General features: G+C 35.7%; 1 protein-coding gene across 1 annotated transcript in view; it reads left to right on the top strand.

Annotated features, from left to right (window-relative positions):
* MIPOL1 (mirror-image polydactyly 1) overlaps positions 1-26,955 on the top strand; it is a gene marked incomplete at its 3' end in the record, with an annotated part of 150,329 nt that overhangs the window by 34,090 nt on the left and 89,284 nt on the right. Inside the window, exons 6-8 of the mRNA XM_084207570.1 lie at positions 1,762-1,795; positions 2,055-2,225; positions 23,698-23,805. Of these exons, the coding sequence (XP_084063696.1) occupies positions 1,762-1,795; positions 2,055-2,225; positions 23,698-23,805 (313 nt within the window). The remainder of the gene's footprint in view (positions 1-1,761; positions 1,796-2,054; positions 2,226-23,697; positions 23,806-26,955) is intronic.

The raw sequence follows: 26,955 nt of genomic DNA, 5'->3' as shown, positions 1-26,955 counted from the left end.
GGAGGAATCCTTGATTACTGCTATTTAAAATCATGATGTTTTCATTCATTGTCTATGCACAGCACAGGGAGACTTAACAGGGCAAATACACAGCTCTGGATGCTACTTTTTTTAAAATGTTGTCACTTAAGGAGGTGTTTGTGTACCTACAGACAGATCCCTTGTGGCAGTAATATGCTGAAGGTATGCCTATGGCAGAAGTTCATGTTCTTTTTTTCCACTCCTATTTCTCCCTAAGGTATCTTGCTTACCCAGCCTGTTGGTTGGCTGGGTGATTTTGTTGACCCACACTTTTAGCAGTGTAGAAGTCCTCTGGAGAAGCTGGGTCAGTCCTGCCAATTTACTTTGACAAATACTGTTCTTTTCATTGTGAATACAAACTAGCTGGAGATCCATTTTTAAGTCCCACATGAAGTGGGTACTTAGAGCTATGTAAAAACCTAAAGCAGGATCTTAAAGCAGGACCTAAAACAATGATCCAGCTCTGAGAATGTATTATAATAATATAATAATTAATACTATTATGTTTGTTATTTTATTATTTGTCTTACTTTATAAATCTAAGTCAAACCCAGCAAAAGTTGGCTTTTACTTTGTTTTGTTTAGTTCTGGTGCTGACTGAATATGTTGGAGTAGTTATTGCTTGTGAATGCCATATATATATAACAGCTGTTATACACTGTTAGTATATTCTGAAATATTTCTTTTTAATTTAAAAATTTCTTTACTGGTTGATTTACTATGCCCTATGTTATCTGCAAAAACCAATGGAAAATGTGGTAGTGTTCTATAATGTGTTTTAGCTAAAATCATTGCTGTGGAGCACTGCCTGTCACAGCACTGCTGAAGTGTTGCTGTGTAGAAGATGCTTATAGTACAGATAGTACTATATCTGTCTTACAATATCATAGGCTACTTTCAATAGAAGTCACCATTAAGTAAGTAGCAGTGGAGTGGTAAAGTAACTTTAATATGCTCATTTTTCCAGAAAAGAGATCTCTGTCCATTTAACTAACCTTAGGTAAAATAAAATGTGTACTATCCCATTTATTAGATTTTTGTGCTATCACTTACTACTTTTACACAGCCAGTATTCAATGCTGTATGACTAAATTCCTCGTATCATCTTTGTATTTGACAGGTCAATATATGTTCTGTTGAAATAGAAAGGGAGGAAAGTGCAGGCAGGTTTGTTCCAGAATTAAATAAGGGCCTTGCAGAGAATTGGTTTAGCTTCCTATTTTATGCAAGACATAAAATCAAAATATTTTTAAAGTTACTTCAACTGGTTTGGGATTTTTCCCTCATTTTGGGAGAAAGAGGTGAAAAAAGAATTCCTTGAAAATGAAAAAATCTTATCAACAAAAGTCATGTTCTGTTTCATTTGGGGTGCAGTAAAAACAAACAAAAAAAACCCAGCATGTAAAAGTTGTAAGCCCAGAAATAAATAAAATAAAAGCATCAGTCATTTCTATCACTGGGGAACTTTTTTCATCTAAGCACATATGAACAATTGATCCTTGTAGTCATATATAGCAGTAAACATTAATAACTTAACAGTCTGAAGTCAGTGCTGAAGATATGGAGCATTATTGAAAGATGGAGTCGAGCAGGTGGCACTTTAATATGTTCAGTGTCATGGTTGACTCTAAAGACTAGTAGAATGAAATTACTTGAGGTTCTAAAGATTTAAAAAGCGAACTCATTTTGCTGCACTAAGGAAATGCTACTGATCAGGCTTTCTGTGTCCCTTTTTTCTAGGCTAGAAAATATTAACCCTGAAGAAAATGACATGGTAAGCCATTCTCTGAGGAGATTTCTTGATGTCAGTCTTATATCTTAGAGGCTTAAGTTCAATTGAGTGGGTTTCAAGAACTAAGATGTGGGAAAAAGAAGAATTGACACACTAATAATGTACATCTTTGCTGCAATATGAAAATTCAATAACTTCACTCAGTCAATTTACAATTCACATGTGCCTATTAATTAAAACCCTATATTAAATAAAATATATTAAAACTTCATGTCTGACTAACATATAATGCTGTTGGTAGACATTACAGGAATTACTGAACAGAATAAACAATGCAGACACAGGGATAGATATACTGAAGAATGGAGCTATAATTCTGAACCGAATACACAGGACCAAAGAACGTAAAAAGAAAATAATAGCTGAGGAAATGAATGCAGTAATAGAGCAACGGGATGCTGCTTTATCTCAAGTAAGTCTCTACAAGTATATTATCACTCAGTAGAAAATTTCTTTTTTTCTTCTTTTTTTTTTCTGGGGACAGGTGTTGGTTTACTTTTGGGGAGGAAAATTATTTTGTTTACTTTTCTCTCTTGAACATCTCAAAGGAGAGCCCTTGTAATAAATGTCTGATTACTAAACAACTTTTTCTTCATGGTAGTAGTGTCCATTAAAATGGCATCACTGTGTTTCATGAGAAAAGTTATGTTTGTATTTTTTGCCCTTCATTACTCTCTGTCTTCTTTCTAAAACAAAATAGTTTTCAGCGAGTTGACCAATCTAAAAAGCTATTTAGGGCTTAGTTTTGCAGTGTGCTGCATTGGTGAAATGCATTGGATGACAGTTAACTGGGACAGAAGGATCGTAAGTAGCAATCCTTCTGTCCTGGATTGTAAAGGTTTGTAAGTAGCAAAAATGTACATTAAAGGGAGGTAACAGTACCACATGGAACAATGCAAGCAATTCCTCCTTTTGTTGCTTTACATGCAGGAGATAAAAATCAGCATGTGGTCCTTGACTCTCAAAGTCTTACCCAACTACTACGTGACTTGAAAGAATTTGGGTTCTTTTTTCTGCTCAGATCACTCATTGCCTGCAATTTCCTATTTTGACAGAACAGTAATTGTCTTCATTCTCTTCACCATAAAGAGAGTTTCCTTGCATTTCTCATCTCATGGAAGAGTTTTTCTCTCATTTCTTTGGTTGGAGTTTAGGTTTTTACACACCTTTTTTAAATGGTTTTTTAACTCAGTAGGAATAAGTTGTAGGGAGGAACAAGTAGGGAATACATCTCCTGAGATAAGATCTTCGATTGGATGAAGCTCCTTATGCCAGGCAAAAAATTTTATCTGACTTTTCCAATATTGAATAATTTGGTTTTTAATGTAAGTAGCCAAAGTTGACCCACATGTAACTAATTTCTACTAGATTTAGAGTCAGGTTCATGATCTTTAATGATATCACTAATGTTAATTGAATTTATGTTCCATTGAGAAATCCTCTGATAAAAGTGCCCCCTCTACAAACACTGTAATTTTCATGGTTTTTCAGTCATTTTTTACATTGTCTCCTACTTTAACCTTGAAAGCCCCATCTGCCTGGTGCTTAAAATATTTGTTGTGTCTATCAAGAGTATGTATTGCAAAAAATCTTAATGTATTTTTGGTGGTGTTTTACTTTCTGAGTCTATTTTTTTCCTTTTATAGTAATATTGCTGGGATATTTCCCAGCACAGCTACTGGGAATTGTCCAACAGCCCTTCCAAAAGTTTATGTTCTTTCTTCTTGCACAGGCATTCGAAAAGTGAGAATCTTGTAACATCTTTCAGCAAAATATCTCTTGATATTTTTGTTTTCATTATTTCAGTTTTTGGTTCTTTGTTGAAGTGGACTTTCAGGTGTACTTGGACCATGAAACTTCTATGAATGTCAGAAGAATTTCATTGTCAGGCATTTTAATACACATTTTCATTTAATTGATTTTAAGCTGTCTGTTTAAGGAGTAATATTTTCCAAGTAATCAGCTTGAAAATTAATAAAGATAATAATTTTGGGTAGTAATGGCTCAAGTGTCACCACTAGTAAAGCCATCTTTAGGCATATCAGCAAAAAGCACGGGTAATGTTAACTAGATACTGCAGCTGAAAAAACAAATTAATAGAATTATAAATCCTCACAAAATGAAGATGTAAATATTTGGTATTAAGCTGTAGTACTATGATACCACTAGCCATTTGTAGTACCGTTGTTTTAAATTAATTATTATTAATAAAACTATTCATCATGTGTTTTCAAATATGTGATGTTTTTACAGCTGTTACTGTTGAATCTAGAAAATAGGTCCCTGAAATTGAAGCTACCTTTTCAACCTGTGTTTCTCACTTGATGATTCCTTGGGAATTTGTACCATACTTGAATTATTAGTAGTCTTTTGTTAACATTGCAATAACAGTAGTTATTACAGTGCTAACAGCAAGAACAATAGGAGAGGGATTCTACATTAGACCACAAAGGGACTAGATATAATTCAGGGGATGTATATGCTTAGCATAACAAATGCAAATTATTGAAAGTTAGATCTGGGGTTGCCTCAGGCATTCATAACAATGCAAGTTAAAATCTTTTTGTGGAAGTGGCATTAAATATGACGGGGGGAATTGAGAGCGGGTTGAGAGGAAGCAGAAATAGAGTAAACCATTAATGTGCTGTGTCTGTCCTCTAGAAAATGCATTTGTAAAGTTCAGAGGTCACTGGGCAATGGAGATTGAATGTTTCATGGCACATGGTGTTTGTTGCTTTGCTCCTGGTTGCTGTTGTGTGGTGCTGGAGACAGCAACATCATTTGAGTGACCACCATAGCTGGTTCCATATGATAGAGAGCTACCTACACAATAACAAGAGTCTGCACTGACTGTGTTTAGTGAAGCTGCATCTATTGCTTTTCACTGTGATTTTCTTCACAATAGCCTGGCATTTGGAATTGTGCACAGCGAACCTATGTAGTGTGTAGCTTTTGGGGGCTAACTCACAGGATTTCTGATTTTTCTGGTAAGAAACAATAATGTGAAAACCTTCACAGCTCAAACACATTGCTTTGATTTCAAGTGAGGAATAAAGCACAATTATAGAGAATGGACATTGTATAAACTGTGCATTTCCTATGACCAGGTAAATATGGATTACTTCCAACTAGTCTTTTAAATTCAGTTTCATCATGCTTTTTTTTGGTAGCTATACTACTGAGCTGCATTTAATTGGACTGCAGTTGCAGCATACTCAATGATTAGCTAGTTGTGATTCTTCTGTTTGGATTTTATTTGAATAATTCTTTTATTCTTCAAAAATGAAGGGCGCTGCCCATGTCTTGGAAGGGCCATAAGAATGTTTTTTATATCTGTAACATCCCAGAACTTCTGTGTATTTTTTGAGATTTCCAGCGTGAGCATTGCTTCTTACTAGGAAGCAGATTGAGGCACTTCTATCACTGTATTGAGCTGTGCAAGTGTATGTAATCTCAGATCTTTCACTAGATTGCTGAGCAAATATGCAAACTACTTTTTGTATGTGTGAAAACAAATGAAATGGTATAAACTCAAATATTTGATACTACTTTTAGTATGTATTTTCAAGTGAATAATAAACAAACAACTAAAGCATGGCTAAACATTGACATCCAACTTCTCCTGTATCAACCCCCTTAAAAAAACAAACTCAACAGTTTGGTTGTATTTGCTGAGATATGTTTGTTAGTGAACAGATATTGTGTGATACTGAGGATCTTCAGTGTGTTTTATGACTGATCCTCTGAAAGAAATAAAACATCATTTTCTTGTCTGTAACGTTCAGTTTTGTCTTAACCCATTCAAGAAAAAAATTATTTGCCTAGTTGATCATAATGGAGTTTTACCGTTCTAGAGAAATCTCTCTTGCTTGAGTAATCCAGTTAGTAACAGACACTTAGTAGAGATTCCATATGGCATACTCACATTGTGTGATCCTCATAAAATACTCTAAAGAAGTGGTTTCCAGCAGGAGGCAATGCAGTACAGTGTCTCAGCAACCTATTAGCCACATCACACCTTGTGGACAGGAATGTTAATATCATTACAGGGCTGGCAGCTGAAGACTTGAGTAAGTCATTACAATTACTTTTCTTCTGGTTTAGACAAGAAAGGGGACCTGTTAATTGGTACAGCTTGAAGGAAGTGATTTTTTAAAGCTCATTAAGAGATTAGGAGATTGTGTGTTTGATATGTTTCCAGTCCTAACTAATTCTGTAAGTGTGGGAGTTTTTTAATTGGTAACAGTCAGTTCTATACAGAGTTTTAAATATTAAAGATGTATATAATTTGCTGTTAAGGAATAGCAATGGTTTCGTGGCTGGCAAAGTATCACCTCTAGTACACTGATCTTGAAGCAATAGCGTAACTGGCAAGCAAACCTGGTTTTACAGCTTTGAATAGTTTGACCACATCCTGCTGTGCAGGAACATGCTTATGACTGTTCATGTAAAAAATTGGCAGGCACCCAGTTGCTCATCTGAAGCAAGTTAAAGAATCCTTCTCCATTTTGAGGCACTGCTTGGCAGCGGGCAGCACTTTATCATCTTTGAAAACAATGACGAGATGCCCTATGCTTGACTTGCCGTCATTATCAGTTTCGACTAATGACTAATAGCTGATAAATGTCTGTACTTAGAGCTAGTCAGCTTCTTGCTAGCTTTTTGTTTTTGTTTTTGTTCTGCTAAAGTAATTTTCTTCCTTTTACACCAAGTAGTGTGTAGAACTCTGTGTTGCCTGTGATTTACAGAGCATTAAGGCATTCTCAGCACAGGAGGGAACGGGTCTTACTGAGGTAGCAAACCCAAGAGCTGTATGATATGTAAAAACAAGAAATATAAATGAAAAAAATATTTACAGATCTTGGACCCTTAATTAGGGAATACTCAGGTGACAAGTTACAATGCCTCATGACTCTTGGGAAAGAGGTCATCCCTTTGCAAACCAAATTACAGTGTGGGATGTTATTTTTTGTACTTTTAATTAAAATTCTGGTTTTGTACTCTGTGTTTTGGTACCCTTTGGCGCTTTTTTATTAAGGATGCTAATCAAGTTCTTGGCTGGCAGGAGCATATCTGACAGTATCCTCCTATCTACTCTCTCATAAGCACTTCTCAAGGTGCTTACCCTACTTTTCCTTTTGCCACTGATATTTGGGAATGGGAAAAGAGGTAGGATGCTGTATCCACAGTTGTTTATGAACCAGGCAGCTGCTATTGAGTACTGATGATTTTGGTCATAAACTTATTTCAGGAGGAAAGTGAAAGTAAAGGGAATGTTTATTGTGCTTTGAGGATCCAAAAACTATGCTTGTTCACTAATGGCTGATTTCCTTTGGGAAGGCAAGTTGATGTTGTTCTCATTTGCATCTCCTTTTCTCTGAGAGTTATCTGATGAATAGACATTGGGAAGTTCCTTGCCAGCAGGATGGCTGAACAGAGAGAGAACACCTGTCTGCAAGATGCCCCTTTTAGCCCTGTGAATTTAGTCCAAGTCCTGAGAGAAAGTGAAAGGGATATGGAGTAAGCTATAGAGTAGATTAAAAAAGAAAAATAATTTGAGATTTAGCATTAAAAATTGCAGGGAGTAAAGAATGCAGGGAGTAAAGAAAGAGGGGTCGATTAAATAGCTGTCAGTTTGTTTGGGATTCACATCAGCGGCCTTAGGTAAAACTCACAGGTGTCTCTTCTTTGGGGGTAATGCTGAGTAAAAGATCCTGATGGGAGATCACGAAAAGGAAAAGTGGTTGTGATAAGCAATATTAGCTTTAGTCTGATTGCATTTCACTGCAATAGTGCTTTAAAATGTCACATTTCATTTCCTGTGTACTAAATAAAGATAATCCATTGAAAGTTTGACTAAATTCATGTTTTAGGAAGTCCATGTCATACTGAACACGGTTAAATCCATGTTTTCTTTGCTTCTTCTCAGAATAAACCAAGTGAATATCCCCAAGCACCAAACCGAGCCAGTGATTGCTGTATTTGGGATTTGCTGTATTGCAGTAAAACTATTGTGAATGATGCTGAAGAGCATCAGGAATCTTTTGCATCTCAGAAAAGGGCAGGTTCTTCACTACTTGGCTACTTAGTTTTTCAAAAAACAAGCCCATTTTGAAAATATATAATAATTCTTTACTTTCCAAGATGATTAGGTGTGCTCTGACTCTCTACCTCGGGTATATTTGTGCTGGCTTTAGCATGAATATTTTCCAGGAGAAAATGCCATTAAATATTTGGCTACATTTAGGAGATCATGAAGTATTTTTTGCTTCTTAGTCCACTGGAGACTTAACTAGTGAAGAAACTGGCCAAACTTGGTTTCTTGCATGGGTTTTCTGATTTGTGCAGAATGTCCCCCCCAAAAATAACACCTGTTCATTCTTTTGCTATAGTGCTCTGTTTAATTTGTCAGGGTAATTCACGGTTTTCAAAGCATTAAGAAATGTGCAGAGTGGTGAGATGTTCAAACAGGATAGTAGGAGAAGGTTTAGGAGCACTACAAATCTGTGTTTGTAGTGTCAATTAGTCTCTCAAGCTGACGTAGCAGAGGTTGTGATTTCTCTGTAGGCAGGTATCTATTAATAGAGCATGAAACTCTTTGTTTTCACTGGAGTTGGAATTTCCTTAGTGAAAGCGAGTATTTTGCAATTTATTCTTCAGTTTAGACTTCAGTGAGTCTTTGGTTGCATGAGGTCTTGCATTTTTTGAGTTAATACTTCTTGCAGCTTGAAGTGCAGGTCAGATGGTAGGTCATTAATGGAGGGAGAGGAGAATCTGAAGGAAATTACCCTGAGGAGCTGTTATACTGAACTTTTGTATTTAGTCCATGAATTCTAAGTGTGAGTAAATATGTAAATGTTAATGAAGTGTTTCCTTGAAGAGAGGGATTACGGTTTTTCTTTTTGAGCTTTAGAAGCAAAATTTTAATTGATACTGCATTTCTTCTTTTTGCTGCCATAAGGTTTTGACTGAACGATGCCTGGAGACACATCGTTGTTTGCATTGTTAAATCACCTGTTGTTCCTCTGCAAACAGTGTGTTGTGCAGAATTCAGAAAATACATGTCTGCATAGTATTTGAGGGCATGATCAAGCTTGATATCTTTAATTGTAAACTTTAATGAATTTCCAGTTGAACATCCTCTCTTCAGTACCTAGAAACTCCTCACCCCTTTGAATATGGCAGTAAATTTGCATGCAAACGTGTTCCATTAATTGCTGTTTGACTCATCTATCATGGGCTAAGCTTTATATTCACACAGCTTAGACTTTCAAGCCAATTTCTGGAATTAATTTAAATATTTAATGTCAAAACCCTAGGACAAAAGAGAGGAAAAATGTTTTGTATGCTTATTGATCACCTGTTTCAGTAGCAGCAACCCATAGAGGAAACTTCCAATGTTATAAAAGCAGAATTCAGACAGCTTTCCCTCCGAAGAGAATGACTGTGCATGCAATAAGGTCTGTAGGTACCAAAACTCTGGTAGAGGCACCTTAAGTAGGTTTTCTGTGATACTTAACACTTCACAGTTTCAAGTTAGGTACTAAGTGTTGAATCTGATTTTGCTTTGGTTACTTGTTAGATAAAATGTTGGATTTCCTTAAAAATTGGAAAAAACCCCACCCAAAACTGTGTGCTTTGTATGAAAAGCTGATTTCCTTAGTCAATTTTCTAAAGAAACTTTATTAAAAATTACTTTGTTATTTTGGATACGCAGATGAGTTTGCATAAGAATTCTTTTGATAATCAGCAAAGAAGATTTTTGTGTTTCATTTTTATCATTAATTTAGAGTCTAAAAAGGCTAATATGCCTGGCCTGCACATGCACTTGCTTCTCTTGCCTTAACCCTCCTTTGGTGTTCATAAGTTGCAATTTTGTGTTTCATTATGCCTGTATTGGCAAGTAGTGTGAATTAGAAAGTGATGGATCCAGAGTATGAAGTAGTTGTCAGCATCTTACATCCAAATTAACCCTTTTCCAGAATGGGGAGGGGGGAATTTCTTTTGGTTGGGTTGGGTTGGGTTGGGTTTGGTTTGGTTTGGGGTGTTTTGTTTGTCTGGGTTTTTTTGTCAAATTCGCTGTAGTCAAGACCTATGGACTGAATACCATTTGTGTCAGAATGCACTAGGTGAATTCCTGGTTTGAGGCATCTTTGAGTTTGCTTAAATCAAAAAAGGAATCCAGGTTTTTTTCTCTGATAGCACTCCATGGTGCAGAAAAAGTGCTAAGTAGCATGTAAATTATGCATTACATGAAAGTAAGGATAAAAATGAGATAATTTTAAGAAAGAGAATGAGATTTATTAAAATAAATAGGGAAGTAAAAGCTATCAATGTTCTTGGAGAAAGTATTCTAGTATGATTGTATTCAGACTTTTTCCTTTGAAAATTATTAGACTACTTTATAGATAGACTTTTCTTTGTCCTGTCATCAAGATGTAAATGAACTTGGTTGCTTCAAGCAGAAATAGGTTTCAAACTAGTAGCATAAATTGAAAATAAAGTGATACACAGAATAAAAAGTTTGGATTTAATTGTGCAGTGAAGAAGTGCTCAAAGAATAGCGGGCAAACTATATTGATGATTGTGTCACTTCTACAAAGTCAGTAATTGACTAAGAGTGTTGTGGGATGTGAAGCTAAGAAGAATGAATAGAGTTACTTTTTGTTGACTTAATTTATTTTTATTTCCAGAATCCCTGAGGTGAAATATTGACCTCTCTTCCAGCACTGCAATACCCTCCACAGTCATCCTTATGATTCAGCATGTGTGCTAAGCTGTAAAGAGAGGAGATGAGTAAGGCAGCTAAGAACTAGCAGTAACAAAGGATATAAGGAAAACTTACTATGATGATGACAAGCTGATTATTCATTTTCAACAAAATTGTAGATGATTGGGACTGAAATTTGGTCCCAAATAAAAATGATTTTGTTAGTTCCATTTCTATCTTTTCTTATGTCCTTTATCACGACAAGCAGACAGCATATATTATTAGGTACACCTGCAATACCATGATTACAATATCAGAATAAAAAGAAATTTGGGACTTAAAATTTTTTGTTAGTTCCATTTTTTTCTAGATTTTTAACTATTTTTAAATGATCTGGTAACAATTACCAAAATGACAGTTTTCTCTCTTGGCTTGGTCTGAATATCATGACCTTTATTTTTGCTTGTGAAGCTCTTAATCAATTTTTCCAAGTCCTTAGGCTTCATGAAATTATTTTACATATTCTGGTTTAAAGTGTGTAGTGATCCTGACCAAAAAAAAGGAACAAGAAAATCTATCAATATTCTCTTTATGAAAGAGAGATTTCACAGTAGCATTAACTTATCTTTGTCTGGTTCACCAAGTATGCCTACATTTGTTTGTTGTATGGCTTTACTATTTCGTGCTTCAGGTTGTGAGTATCTAGGATTTAGCCTCTTTTCCATGTTCTGTTTATTCACTGTTAATTATTTTTCAAGCTGAGTTGCTTGAGAACAAGAAAAATTTAGCTTCCATTACCCTCTATTGCAAATGAAGGACAGGCTTTCCTATTGCATGTAGCTGCTTGTGATTGGAAGATGCTCTTGTAAGGGAACTTTTTAATGCATTCTGATGTTAATGCTTTGTTGTCCTTCTTTACAGTCATGTTTTTGATTTATTGTCAAATATGAAGCACAAAATATCATTTTGGTTTATAGTTTACTTTTGTATTGAGAATGCTTCTCTAAATTACACAATTCAAGTACATAGAAATCCTTAAAGGCCCTTAAGAAGCTGTGACTATGAAAAAAGTATACTTGTAGCTATCACAAAAGAAAAATTATTGTAGATGAAGAACAGTATTAAATCATACAAGTATGACAACTTTTTGCAGTTCTGGAGTTGTTGTCAGAAATATAAAATGCAAGTGTCTAACTACACAATATTTAATTGGTCTAAAATACTGAGGCAGTAATGCTTATGAATGTGCATGTTATATTGTTAATAATAGAATTGATAACTATCTTTTGAGGGAGCAATTTTAACATTACCTATTATTTATTAATTATTAGCTATAAATATGTAAATATAAGTTTATATATACCCAAATTTTTGCATCAGTTATTGGTCATCTTTCAGTTATGCTGTTGCTTATTTCTTAATTAGCTGTAACATCTTTCTTTGCTATCTGCAGAAGTATTATCAAAAATTAGAGAAACTCCAAAAAGCAGTGTAAAGCACTCTGTCGAAAGAATGGCTATGAACACTTTGCTCCTTGTTGTCTCTTGAGATGACTTTTCACCAATTGATAAGATTTCTTTCAAGTCTTAATCATGATGAGGAATTTCTTATTTCAGAGATGGTATTAGAGATCCCAACAATGTTAGGAAACAATAGTTTTCACTAATTTTTTCCTGAAAGTGATCTGCTGTCTTGTATTCAGTATGGGAGTGAGCACCAGGCCTCTCTGTGAGTTTAATTCCTTCATCTTTAAGACAAAGTTTTTCTTTTTTAGTCTACAAGCATCCTTTCAGCCTCGTTGCTTGGGCTTCTGTTCGCAATCAAAATGTTAGAACTTCAACTGAATCTTAGTCTGAAAAACAAGTCTTGAAAGACTCACTGTGAGAAGGAGAGCATCCAGTGCCAGCCTTCAAGAGCACCAAAATTATTGTTAATGCCTTATGCTAAATCATTCCATCAGCTGGCCTTCAGCTGTGTCTCTCCTTACATGTTCTCCTATGTCATGTATGGCGTCTTCTCGAGTATCTCGACTCTTCTCAGCAGTAGTCATGCATTTTACCCGTTTTGTTTGTTTTGGCAGGCAGGCCTAGCACTTTGCTTTTAGATGTTCTCATAACATTCTTCTCTCTTTGTGTTTTTCTTAATTTTTTTCTCCCCTCAGGGTGTCCTATCCCCTATACATGAAGAATGGAATTGTGGGATGAGAGCAGTGTTGGTAATTGCACAGGTCAAAGGCAGCTGATTTTAGGTTTAAGCATTTCTTCCTTTTCAGTAACATATCTGAAAGCTTTTAGGTGACTGTTACTCAAAGCTGCAGAATCAGCCCACTTGAGAAGGTGCATCTATTTGGGTACTTAGTTACATTATCTCTGTAAAACGCCTTAATGAAGCTAAAGCTAAATTTTGTTGCAAAGATAGAATCTTCAAATTTAACTGCTATTTAATATTTGCAAAGTCCTATTCATGTACCAAAATCATACAGGCACTTCTCCATCTTACCAAAGCTGAGAAATACATAATTTCTAAATGTGTGGTTTTGTTTTAGTTTTGAAGAGCTTTGGTGTGCTTTCTTGAATCTTTCTTTGTGGGATGCCTTTGTATTTTATGTATGATGTATTTAAAGTTCATGCAAAGCTTATTAATTTCTGGCTTTTTAAAAAATTATTTTCATTCCACTTTTTAGTGCATATAAACAAACTATGAAAACTGCCTAGAATATAGTTTATGTATTTTCTGTTAGCTATATTTGCTGTTCCTTTCTCTGTACTGATGAGACAGAAAGTGTTTTCACAATATTTGAAGATTTGTAATTAGTTGCTTCATTTTCACCCTTATACTTACTTAAAACACTGCCATTAATATTGCTTTCATATAGTTATGTCCTTCAGTATTCAAGTTTGCTAAAAATCTATGGGAAAAGAGCAAATACTACAGATTGGGATGATTTATTTGAAAAGTGCCTGTTGTCCCTGACTTACCTGCAGAAGTTCGTGTTTTCACCTACCTACTTGTTGTAATAATCTCTTTATTAGTTTGTAATAATCTCTAGTTTAAAGTGGCTTTTATTACATGTTAAACAAGTTTTATGTGGACATATTATGCACCAGAAAATATTAAAGAACTGCTCCTTAAGCAACTGATGGCTCAACTGAGAGTATGAAATTTACCGGGACAAACAGACAGTATCTGCTACCAGATACACCTGCAATAACATGCTTACAATATCAGAATAAAAAGATTTTAAAACTCTGCCATCTATACAGTGATCCATGATACTGTTTTCTTGAAAAATGTGATGATATTTAAAGATGGACCAGAAGTATTCCTGTCCTTTTGTGCAGTAAATGCCAACTTAATGTTTCGGCAATAGCCTTGTTTGCATATGGATTTTACAAAAATCCATTGAAGATTATTTGAAAACCAGCTCATTAGAATGACAGATTGCTTACCAAATTTTGTTTTCTTGTCAACTAATATTGGTTACATTCAATTAAACAAGGTTGTACTTTCTAAAAACATAATCTCAGTCTGCAGCTGAGTGCCTTGCCTATATCTGCAAATCAGATTCCTAATTTCTAGATCTAGTTGGAAGATCGGGCTGTGAATGTTTCTAAAATTTCTCCTTTTCTTACAGCTTTCACATTTTTACTACTTCTGTTCTACTACATACATTGTTTGAGTTCCAACACTGCAGATTATTAAGTGAGGGTGAGGGAAAGGCTTTAAACAAAAGCAATTGTCAGCTTTCTGTCATGGTGTGTTGTCAGATGTTTGCCAAGCTGTCTCTTGGCCACAGGCCATTTGGTTGTAATGGAGCTGACTGTTCTTCTGAGGAACCAGCAGAACATGTGGCCACACGAAGCAATAGCTCCATGTCATTTGGTCACATCAATAAAGCAAAGGTTTGGGGTGTAGTAATCCCAGTTCTGACATGGTCTTGTTAGTTGATTAAGATTCCTAAACTTTCTATGCTAATTTGTCATCCCACAAAACAAGAAACTGCTATTTACTAATTTGATTTGGGTGTTGGAAAAAGCGATTAGTCAGTGTTGGCGAAAAGTTACGACATAATTATTTATGAGTATAATTAAAGACAAATCATATAATAAGCAGTATATGTATGGTAAAAAGGTGAAGTAAAAATGTAGACAAAAAATGAAGTGGTGTAGTGGAGTGAACCTTATTCAGGCCAAGACAAGAACTGAGAATTAGAGTGCACATTATGTGTACATTCTGCCATGCAAAAGAAGGGAACAAAGATGCTGCATTTGAAGGAGAAGCTAAGGAACTTGGAGAGGGAAGGCTTATGTTTCCTCCTTTCAGCAATGAAGGAGGAGAAGTAAATTTCTTTTTAAAAGTGATTTAAAAATATAATTTATGGCTTTCTGAAATTTGTGTTTCATCCATTAGTAACACATAATCTTTGACCAAAGCTGCCTTGCAAATAGGTGTGTGGGAGTTGCATTGATTTGGAAAATGCATGCTAAGACCATAAATAAAATAAGATCAGAATAATATTTTAATATTCACATGCTTTGACTTGCTTCTTGGTGACCTTTCTTGCAGTACTACTTAGTCCTTTACCATGGTAGAAATTATTTCAGGTATTATTTCAGCAGTATTTAGGTCTGGGTTTTCATGTAAGTGGTCTATTAATGCATGTTCTGCTTAAATGGCAGATTTATTCCAAAACCTCTTGGGTGTTGTGTAATTTTATTCTTTAAATGTTTTTAAAGATGTTGAGGTTAATGACTCTGAATTATTTTCTATGCAGAAGTTTCTGCTCTGAAATCTCCTCTTGTATGAGTATGCTGGGCTTACTAATGTCCATTGAAAGTAAAACTGATCCTAGTCTAACTGTTACTCTACTTGCAGACCTTTATTCTGTGATTTAGAATTAAACTAATCAAGACTTTTTTATTTTTTGACATTACTTTTTAAAGATAATCTTGGCTTGTGAGTGTTCTTTTGCTCTTGTGATAAAATTTTAATTAGTGTTTTCCGTTTCCTGAATTATTTGGGAGCATTGGTAGTTTCCTTTGCTTTTAAATATAACAATGACATGTGAATTATATTGTCATTGTACTGTGACAGTGTCTAGTCTTTCTAAAACTCTGCAGTGGGGCGTGAGCAGGCGTACTACTTGTGTACTACTCATCTGCTTACATGCTTAGTTCATGCATTATTTATTAGACTTATAAGCATGAAATTAAAAAATTGAATTAATAATGTGACTTTGATGTAAAGCAGAAGTTGCTTATTTAAATATGACAGGCAATTAGGGAAGAAACACTCTTAGTTTAGTTGAATGCATTTTTTTCTTGCTTTCAGACCCGGCACAGCCTCATGAATAAATGTTTGACTCCATGTTACTAGGTTTGTGTTTTGATTAGAAACAGCTCAGAGGTGAGGTAAGTTTGTTAACTTATATGCAGTGGACACAGGAAAATGTGAAGGTGACCCAGTTATGTGGCTTCAGCAGCTCCTGCTGCTGTTTCCTCCTGCAGATCAGGTGTCTGTCAGCAGCCCCTGTTAGCACAGGCGTGGCCATCCAGTGCACAGCCAGCGCAGGAACCGTGCTTGAATGACCCGTGAGTCACACAGGGCTCAGGAACGTCACCTTTTCCTTTCTCTGTTTCTTGCACATTTTTATAATGAGTTTCATTGATTAGGAAAGGCTTTGTGTGCTGAAGTCACTGAAAAGTAGATTGGGGTTGTTTTGATCTTTGAAATATCATCGTTGCGAGGAAGTAAGAATATGTAGGGAATGCAGTTGGGTGGGTATCAGTGCTGCTCAGCGCTGTGGAATCGCTGCACGTGTAAGGATGGTTCACATGAAGGGTGTCAACAGTTAAACTTCATGGTCTAAATTTTCTGAATTTCTTACTGTACACTTGCAGTTCCTCTAACTATTAAAATGAAAATAAATGAAAACTTGTTTTGCTGCATTTGAAGTGTTCAGAAATAGACAGGGAGAGGAATGGTAGGAGGAAACCTAGTCATGCTTACAGCATATTATCTGCCTTAATGCTGCAGGTTGCAACTGGCTCATAGTGACAAAGAAAACAAAAATGTTTTATATGCATTTTGATGCATTTCTTTTTGTAGCTTTTGGAAGCAAGACACCATTGCACTGCTACCAAAAAAGTAAAAAGGCAGCATTTACTTCTAAGTGTTTCTCTTACTAATAGAATATAACTTTTTAAAGATGCGTGTGTTTCTGAGGCCTAAACTCTACAAAAACGCTTTTTTCTTGAAATTCCAGTAGTTCTAAGCTGCTGGGCATTGTATAAATAATCATTCAAACACATTTGTTGATGGTTTGCCAAAACTTTGAAGTGAAGTAATTTTTCTCAAAGGTTAGAAAACTTTAATCCAAAATTATAATTTAAAGGAAAATTTTTCTAGTGATTCTTATGTAGAAACTAATTTATTTCTTTATTTTTTTAAATTGTTACTTTAGAAAAAAAGGATAAATTCTATTTATATAAGTGCTTCCAAACATCTGCAGTTCAAAGTACATAATTCACAGTGACACCAAAGGTTGGTTTGTGTTTTGACTGGATGACTTTGGTATTATTTTTGTCTGCAAAGGAAAGAGTGTATAGCATCCAAGTGGTGCAAGATGTTTGCCTCTCCAGAAATTGTGATGAATTTGGGACAAGGGGCAGACTGTTAAAGAAAAAAATATTGAGGGGAGGGGGAAGAAGGGCAGTCAGAGTGAGAACACTTGCATTCCATTTGGCATATTTGTTCTGGGAGCCAGTCTGAAGTACAGATCATTATAAACAAAGTAAGAAAAGGTGAACAAAACAACTGACTAAGAGAAGAATCAGTTGAATTGGTTTTGTTTGTTTCACATGCTTATTTATTGCATTTAGGTTTCCACAGGTGAAGACTTAAAAATATAACGGGTGAAAAAATATCTTTGTTTCTTCATCTTTTTCATGTTTGATGTCTGGAATAATTATTTGTACTTCACTTGTTCACTGCAATGAATATGTGTTAACTAATTTCAAACCAGCACTTTATCTCTTCAGGAAGTATTGTGAGTAGGATCTCAGTACCCTATAAACTTATCTTTCAGTGGTGTTGATGCATTTTCCATCAATGTATGGTGTGTCACTTACTTTGCTCATGAACGTTTTTACTTAAAATGTGTAAAGGAAAAAAATGCATGTGGGAAAATAGTTCTGCCATTCAGATGGACTCTGACTTTCCCAGAATTTGGAGAACATAAACCATTTTCCAAAGTTATTCAGTAGGAACTTTGTTCTTTTTATTTCACGCTACTTCAGTAATTGAGAATTCCAGTTCAGCAAGGTCTTCATGCATAAAAGTCCACAGAATGTGGCAGAGTACTCGGTGTTTGAAGTGAAGGCACTGATATGCAATCAAGTCATTATGCACTGGCTGACCCAGAGTGAGTGACTTAGCTCTCACTTTTGATTTTTGTGTGACTTGAATAAAAATATGTTACCTTAAGTTTAAGGACAGAATTAAGCTATTTGTGGGAAACTGTGGTTATATATTTTTAAACTAGGGAGGCCTCATACGACTGACTGGTGTGATCGGGTCGGACCAAAGATCCACCTGCCTCACCGGCCTGACCTCACTCAGGTCAGCACAAGATCAAGCATGTTACAATGCCTCCATCTGTGGCTCTTTTCAGCAGCTCCTCAAGTGTACTCTGGTGTGTTTATGCCTGTGCTGATTTTCAAGTTTGTAAGCACTGCAAGTTTTGATAAGGACTTTAGGTGGACAAATGTATTCTAATTAAATATTATATTTTCTATGTACTAATTGAATAAGACAATCGAATAATATTCAGAACTGAGGAAAGAACTTAGTGAGAATTTTGCCTCATATTAGTACATTTGTTTCATTAGACTTTGACCCCCATACCTTTAATAACAGAGACAAATCAATTCCTTTCCTTTTTCCCTAGCATGTAAATGGCATAATGTGTTGACTTTTTTTTCCCTAGCATATTGCCATAAGTTCAGGAGAGGTTAGTTTTGATTCCTTTTAATGAAAGGCAATGAAAAATATTATATGCCATACAGTAATATTAAAAGCAAATATAGATGTAATGGGATTAAATAGCCACCAGGACTGCATTTATAGTAAGGAAGTGTTATGGTTTTCTGTTATATTCAGTTTTAGCTGTTGCTTCCTGAGCCAGATAGTGTCACAGTACCCTTTCCTGGGTCAAATCTGTGCTGAAATAGGAAATGAGAAATTCATCTGACATTACCATCCTAGTTCAATGAGATGAGAGCGAGGGACCCTGGTGTAGCATAATTTGAAAATTTTGAAAGCACATGATCAGCCTGATTGACCTATGTGCAGAGTTAAACAGACTTCTGCATGAAACCTCTGGGGATAGATGTTGTCTTCATACAAATCACACAGGGACCAAATGAGTGGGGACAGGAGGCCCCTCTGCTCAATGTTAATGCTTTGCTGTATTCCATCTCTGTCCCTACTAACATTATTTCTCCAATGGCTTGCAAGTTTTTCTGTACTTTTGTGTAGTGTCTGAACCTTTTACTTTGAGAACACCTCACTGAAGGATCACGTTAAATAAGGATCAAAAAATAACTCAATCTGTGTAGATGTGGCAGGCACTGTAACACTATGTTAACGTGTTACAGGTACAAGTTGAAGAAAATGCTGAAAAACTGACAGCATGTTAAAGATGATTTGTTTATACAAGTGCTAAAGTTATGTTTGATATGTTAATGCAACCTCATTTTCTAGTAAAGGCCAAACACTATTAAGTGGTTATTTGCATTGATTTTTCTATCTTCTGAAATACTTGAATCAAGGTAAACCATCTTTGCTCCTTTTGTATAACTGGAGCTGAGGCTCTCTTTTAACAGTTGCTTTCTGGGTGGGCCTCATGGACTTTTCTCAGTGATATTCTCCTGGTCCATTTCTTGACCTCTCTACCAGTGTCCCTTTCAGCAGATGCTCCTTTTTCAATTTGTCTGGATTTTCCCTTTGGTGTTCCAACACTCCCTCCTGGGGAGTCACTGAAAGGAGTCAGCACCCACTGCAGCTTGAACCAGTGACTCTCACAAACATCCTCATTCTGCTGAATCATGTTACCTGATGCTCATTAAAAAAGACTCAACAGTAGCCTAATCATTTACATTTTAAGATGGGAGGGAAGGATATGTTTACTTGCTGTCTAGCCTTGCTTTCCTGGCTGAATGCGTTCTTATCCTTTTGGAATGTTACCTGCTTTGCTTTTCATTTTGTGTCTTAGCTGCTTGTGATATATCCTATGCTGGTACAGAGGTATTTGTTTCAAAAGACTGCATGTATTTAAAAGAGTTGCATGGTGGAAATACATTGAAAGAGAAGATTGAGGCCCTGTTCCTGGGAATGGATGATGTTGTACTGACAACTGTCAGCTGGGCAGTCAGTGGTGATTGCTCAAGGAACACTTGAAGTAGGCTTAATGAAGTTTATTGTCTGTCAAGTACATTATCACCTGATTCAGGCTAGCTAAGGAGACTTTTTGGGGGAAATACCTTCAGAGAGGAGAACAGGTGTGTGGGTTTGAAAGAAGAAAGGAAACTTTTGTCAGGACTGGTTTTGAGGGTAGGTTTTTTTGTACCATCAATTGTCTATATTGCCTCTCCGACTACAGAACTGTGAATGCGCACAGTAGACCACACAGTAAAGTTAATTCTTAGTAAGTTGTTTGAGTGATTCCTGTATAAAATTATGTTCCCATTTCTGAGACTTTAATATCCTTTACCTGGCAAGGTCATCAGTGTTCTGATCAGGAGATTTTCTCATTGACATGTTCACACTGCTCCCGTATTCCTTGATGTACTCAAAGTTTCTGAGGTAGAGAAGCAGTTTTCTCAATTGACAGCCCATGTTTCATAACACATTGAACTCATGGGAATTTGCATTTAGGGGCACAATTAAACCTCAGATCCGATGTTTAGGTAACCTGTGTTGCACAAAATACATTTGTCTGTTTGAAGTTTTCCCAAGTGTGTTTTCACAAGTTTGAGATAACAGAATTTAGACATAGTATCTCAAATTGAACACTTCCTCTAGCTTTCAGCTTTCTTAAAATGATACATTTCCTTTTTTTCAGTACCAAGTTGGATGATGTCTTCTCTTCACTGTGCTCCAAAAAGTATTTTTATATATGTTTTTAGAAGGAAATTCAGTTTCTTACTTGCAGCTGTTGGCATTTTAGAGGCCTGGAGTGAACCAATAAAAACACATGTTCTTTTAAAGAACATCTATTTATACTGGACCTTGCTAACAGCTAGTGACACAGAATTCAAAAAATGTTGGCTCAAATGAATAGAAGGGCTGCATTGTTTTAAATTCTATTTTAAAAACTTTTCTTTACAGCAAGGTTACACTAAAATTTCACATGCTTCTGCTCTTATGAAAAGGAGTGCTTGCCTTTAGAATGCTAATTTAATATTTTCAAAGTAGCTCAGGTATCAAAGTTGTATACAAAATTTTATTGAGACATACAGCGTTGCTGTTTAAGACTATTATTATAATGCTTTCACAAACAGCTTAATTGAAGATTTTACTTCCTAGACAGCCAGGAATAAATCAGAATATCTTCTGTTAATGCATTGTTTCCAACATAGTAAAATACTTACGTGCAAAGGTCAAATTAGATCACCATTTCCTTCAATGATGTCCCAAATTGAATTCAAGCAGTATTCTAGTTGAAAATGCTCTGGGGGCTTTTTTCAGATATCAACACTCTCAGTAGAAATGAAATGAAAGGGAAAATGTTTCCAGGTTTGATGTAAATGTAATCATATCAAGGTTGACTTTAAAGGGAGGTTTATCCATTTTATGTTACCTGTGTTGCATCTTTACTGTACTTGTCCTGTGTTCTGCAAGGTCCTTGAGTCCCACTGCTGCTCTTTATTTCAGTGTCCTGTCTTCACAGGAGTGGAGAGCAGAATTGAGATTGCACCCGTGCTCTCAGTGGTACAATCTGCTCTCTACACCAAGATATTTTCTCATGTAGTCCTGTAGCTAGGTTTTGCTCTTAGCATATTTCCCATGCCTTTTGGAATCAAGAGAATAGCGTGATTATAAATTCAGGTTTTAAAGGTAAATTGAGATTTTATTATTTTAAATAATATTTATTCTATGTAAACTTGTGTTGTTGTCAAATTGTGTGTTCCAAAACACTGTTTTGAAGAAGAATGTTGGCAAAGCAGAAAAGTGAGTGTCCTGGTGATCATACATGATGTAATGTATAGTTCCTGCAGTGGTAGGTTGATTTTTTTATTTTTAATGTTTAGATCACATAAACCAAGGAAAAAAATGTTGCTAAGAAAAAAAAAAAAACCATAATCTGTGTTTAGTTCTTCAATAGTTTTAGTAGCACTTTCATGTCTGCAAACACACAGTTTTCATGTTGGACATGGAAAAAGAGTTACATCTGGGATTCTGTGATTTTTGATTTTGTGTGTGTGTGTGATAAACACAGACGTTAAGTATCTAAATTATGTGAAAATACTTACAATCAAATGTATCTTAATATTTTTTCTGTATTACCCTATCTGAGGGGAAGTGTATTTTTTCTTGCAATAAAAATGAAACTTAAGAACATTAAGTACATTAAGAAAGTTTACAACTCACATTAAGAGAATATACAAGGCCAGAAAAATTCACTGCCTTTAAAATAGATAATCCTAGTAGAAATAAGCTCAGATTTCTAACAGAAGTAATGAAATACAACAGATATGTGAATGGAATTTTTAATAGTACATTTAAAATTTATTCAAATAGAGGATTGGATCATTCTGGTTTATATACTATACTGGATACCTGATGAGCAGTATATTTTTAGGTCTTATTTTGTGTTTAAGAATTGTATGTGTTGGCATGTCTTTAAATTTCTGTCTCAAGATCCTGTAGCATTTGTTATTTTACTTAGACCTCATTTGTAATTTTTTCACTTCTGAAGCTTTCTGTTTCACAGTTTTTCTTTTTTTAGAGTTTACATGAGCCAGGCTACATTGTCCCATACACTGAATTGCTCAGGAATAGGGTGCATATACATGATGGGAAGCTCAGTGCTGTGTTGTCCACAGTCACTAAGACACCAAAAGAGACTGACATTTCCAGGTCTTTTGAGACAGCAATGCTTACATGGGCATTATAGCACAATTCTTATTCTTTTTATTTGCTAGTGTTTTCAGAAAGTATGTATTAAAATATTTTTTATCAATTAATTTTCTTTCATTCCTACAGTCTACTAGCTGAGGATTTGGTGATCATATTCTTATATTCAAACTACTGGCTTGTAATAGGCTTTTGTAAAATGCTCCTCCTGGTACTATGCTTTTCCCTATTTCTAACAGTTATTCCCATATGTCTTCTTGGTACTTTGTCTGCATTGTTTTCTTTTTCTTTTTTTTTTTTGTTTTTTTTTTAGAACAGGGCTTTTTTATAAGGCAAAGAACTGTCTGCAGACAAGTAATTGTTCTTTCAAACCAAGGAACTGGGCAAGACCTTCTATAGTTAATGTGAAAAAGAGCAAAATATAATTTGGTTTTAACTTGCAAATTTTTAATCATTAAAATAAATTCTCAGCAGACAGCAGTAAGTCTACATGTACAGGCACACAGTAGCAAATGCTAATTTTCTCTTTTTTGTCATTAAGTTTAAATATTTAAAGAAAAAATTTTGGAGAATTAGCGTAACCTCTTAGTATGAAAAATACAAGTCTAAAAATTTCATCTATATTTTCTAATAAAAGGCTGGATCCTTGATTTGGGTGGAGGGTCTTTCATTTGCTTGCATTTCAAAAGGCATGAATTCTTTCCTTTATATCTACTTACTTAATACATAAAAGCCAAAATCTAGCTATATATTGCCATAACTAGGAGCAGAAATTCAACCCAAATTCAACCCTGATAAAAATCTTATTAGATACATAGTGATTTTGGCATACTTTGGGACCAGGAAGAAACTGAACAATGATACACATTTTAAAAACTTAGCTTTAGTACTGTCTGGGATTGTAACTTGCTTTTGTCTGATGCTTTCACTACTGCAGAAATGGTGATGGGGTTATTTACGGTAAGTCTTTTGGCTTGTTGAAAAAAAAAAATATGCCCACACTCCTCTCCTTAATGGGATTCTTTCCTCGTTGCAGTGCAAACGGCTGGAGCAGGAGCTTCATCATCTGAAAGAGCAGAACCAGACTTCAGCAAACAACACGAGACATATGACTGCTGAAAACAATCAAGAACGTGCTCTGAAGGTAAATCTCCATTTCTTCTTGCAGGCAAATTAAGGTTGTAAGCCCCTGGTGCCAGCTTTCTGGGCTGCATATATCAGTTGTGTACATTTCGGCAGAAGTGAGCTATGGTGTTTGCCAACAACTGCTTCTTTAAACACAGATACAGCACCCTTCTGTTATGGTTTTATTTTATTTTGCGTTTGAAAGCAACAAGAAAAAAAATAACATATCCTCCAAATTATTGGGCCGGTAATTAACACCAAATTCTTGAGATCTGTCCTTGGAATATTACATTGTATAAGGTGAAGAAAACTGCAATTATTTGCCTCGTGGTACCTTTGCAAAACTAATATTTTAAAGCATGGCTGTTTGATCTGCTCCCAGCAGTGTGTGCTATATTAATAACATTGTTGACCGATACTACTAGTGACCACATAGTTGATACTACTATTTGCAAAAGGGTAGCTACTTGGAATTGGGAGGAGGAATAATAAGTCTTGTCAATAAGAATAAAAATGAGCAGAGAGGCGGGAGAGGGTCAGAGAAAGGACAGTGTAAAGTGACGGGTTATTGCTGCTTTGAGAAAGGGAAATTGTAATGTCAGTGGAATTGATAGCTACATACCCTGCAATCTCACAGCTAGCCAGGATAAGAGACTATGCCAGGTAAGATGTGCAGGCATTGTGCACACCTCTTCAGCCACTTTATTCTTAAAAATCTCTTTTATCGGTAGTGGGATACAATACAAATGCAGAAGTTATTCTGCCTATACTGTGTTGTCATTTTAAAACTGTTTGATTTAGACAGTAAGATCCAAAGGTATCTCACTTATAGATAGATTTTCCTCTGCCTCCTTTTTTCTATTTTTTTTAATTTATTTGGGAAACATCATTATACATACAACAACTTGACCAAAGCAAAGTATAAGAATAAGTTAAATCCTTGTGTAGCTTGACATTTCTTAGTAAGAAAAACAATAAATATGTGAATAATAAATTGAGAGAGGCTTTGTGCCACACAAATGCTATATATAATGCTATATATTCCATGGGTTTATAATTGCCATCAAAATCTACGGTGAATATTACCAAATCAGGTGTGCAAGACTGAAAGCAGATGACTAGAAATGGAGATCATAAGCATTCAGGGGCTGCTTCTGACTGCAATAACAGCATTATTTTAAATCTGGTGTCACTAAAAGTGCTTGCCAAGCATGCTACTTATTGAACATAGTATTGTTTTTCATTAATTGCAAGCTGACTTGTTTTTTCTGTGTCATTGAAAATATTGTGCAGAGAGCCTTTCTGCTAGAAAAAAAGTTTTATTTAAGCTATGCTTTTTGCATTTAATATTGTCTGACATAACGCTTACAGAATAATTATTTTCAGAGCAAGAAGTGATTTGATAGTTCAGAGTGTTACTAGGATTTCATTCTAAGCCTGATATTGCTCTCCTAGCACCTAATCTTTAAAGAATTTCATTTCTGACTGTCACAGGAATTTTTTTATTTTTCAAAGTTAAAGGTTAATTGATCATAGTCTCTTAGAGATGAGAGTCTGGGGAGGAAAAAAGACCGCTTTTCAATTTTTTAAAAGTTGAACTTTTTTAATATTGTAGCTCCATAGAGTTTGTCTCAGTTCAAATTACTGCTGCCTACAGTGAGGACAGGTCCTTCGGAATATTTTTTAAAGGCCAGGTTGTATTCTTGACCTCGAAAACTTTAAAATACCCCAATGAAATATTGCCAATGATAGTTATGATATACAGCACATGAGCATGCATCCTGACCTCATGTAAATAAAAAGCTTATCACCACTTTAAATGTAACCACAGCCTGGAAAACTGATGTCCAGTAAGGATGGAAGTCAGGTCAGTGACTCCCTTAGGAGTGGGTTTGGTCAGGGCTCTGGGGCTGGCTGCAAATGCCTGGGGTGCTCCTGCTGCTCTCAGCAGCACAGCTCCCACAGAAAGAAATAGCCAGCCAGAGCCCTGTGACAGGTCACAGACTTCCCCTGTGAAACCCTCGTGTTCTTGACTGTCACCTCCTGCCTCTTGTGTGCACTCAGTGGCTCTTGCAAGGCTGCACACAGAGTGCAGGTACAGACCCAAGCATCCCGTCCTGTCCCCTCCTCACTGCAGAGAACCTTCTGGACATTTGTCCATTTTCAGAGAAATGAGACACGTCATCTGTCTCTGTGGTACAGGATAAATATCAACTCAGCTTTTATTGTCACCATAATCCAAAGAATTACTTTTATTTTAACCACCTCCACATGCAAACTGGGGAACTGTGCTATGTATTATTAACCTGTCCAGCAGAAGGAATCCAGATATTTCTTCTGAGTCTGTCCAGGACAGTTTATATCAAGGAGTTGTTTTTTTTTTTAAACTGTAATTTTCCTTATTCTCTTACGCTTAATTAACATTGAGGCAATCTGTTGATTCAGTTTGGCAAAAGTTGTATCCTCTGGATGAGGAGTTTGATCTGCTTCGGATTTTCTTAAGGGAGTAACAGAAGTGTAAACATCACTTGTGATGCAGGGATATTTGCAATCTTAACTGGATAAAAATAATCAGGATCAGCTAGATTAGGGATGGTGTGAAATGTTGTGATAAAAGATGAGATCATTACCTCTATGGGACCCTGAAATACTCTTAAGAACAAAACCCAATGGCTATTGTTTCTTTTTTACTTTTTAAAATCATCTCATAGTAGTGAGTTGCTTGGAAGGAATGCAGTGTAAGACCAATCCACAAGCAATCAGTTGCAGTCCACTGATGTTAGGGTCTATTAGGTAAAATAATCTGCAAGCTTTCAGATTTATTTTTCAGTATATCAGCTCACAGGGCTATGCCACCCTTCTTTGAGTCAGTAGCCATCCATAGTCAGGAGTGAGGCAAAGAGGCAGGGAGACACATTATAACTGTGGGAGATGTCGGGTGGCAGTAATTTGGCTAGGTTTGGGATCTGGAAATCACAAGGATGATGAAATTCCTATTTTGGTAATTTTGTTTTTTACACATTTAGATTCCATGCCACACCTGGGGATAATGTGACAAATAAAACATATGACACAGAAGGCATGCAGTGAACATTGTAACATGCTATTTCATCTTACTGTGCCATATAACATCAGCACATTTTAGTAAGATAGCTCTTCTTAACTAACC

This window comes from Fringilla coelebs (assembly GCF_963513975.1).
Source record: "Fringilla coelebs genome assembly, chromosome: 6".
NCBI classification, from domain to species: domain Eukaryota; kingdom Metazoa; phylum Chordata; class Aves; order Passeriformes; family Fringillidae; genus Fringilla; species Fringilla coelebs.
This window is presented reverse-complemented; position numbering and strand designations above follow the sequence as displayed.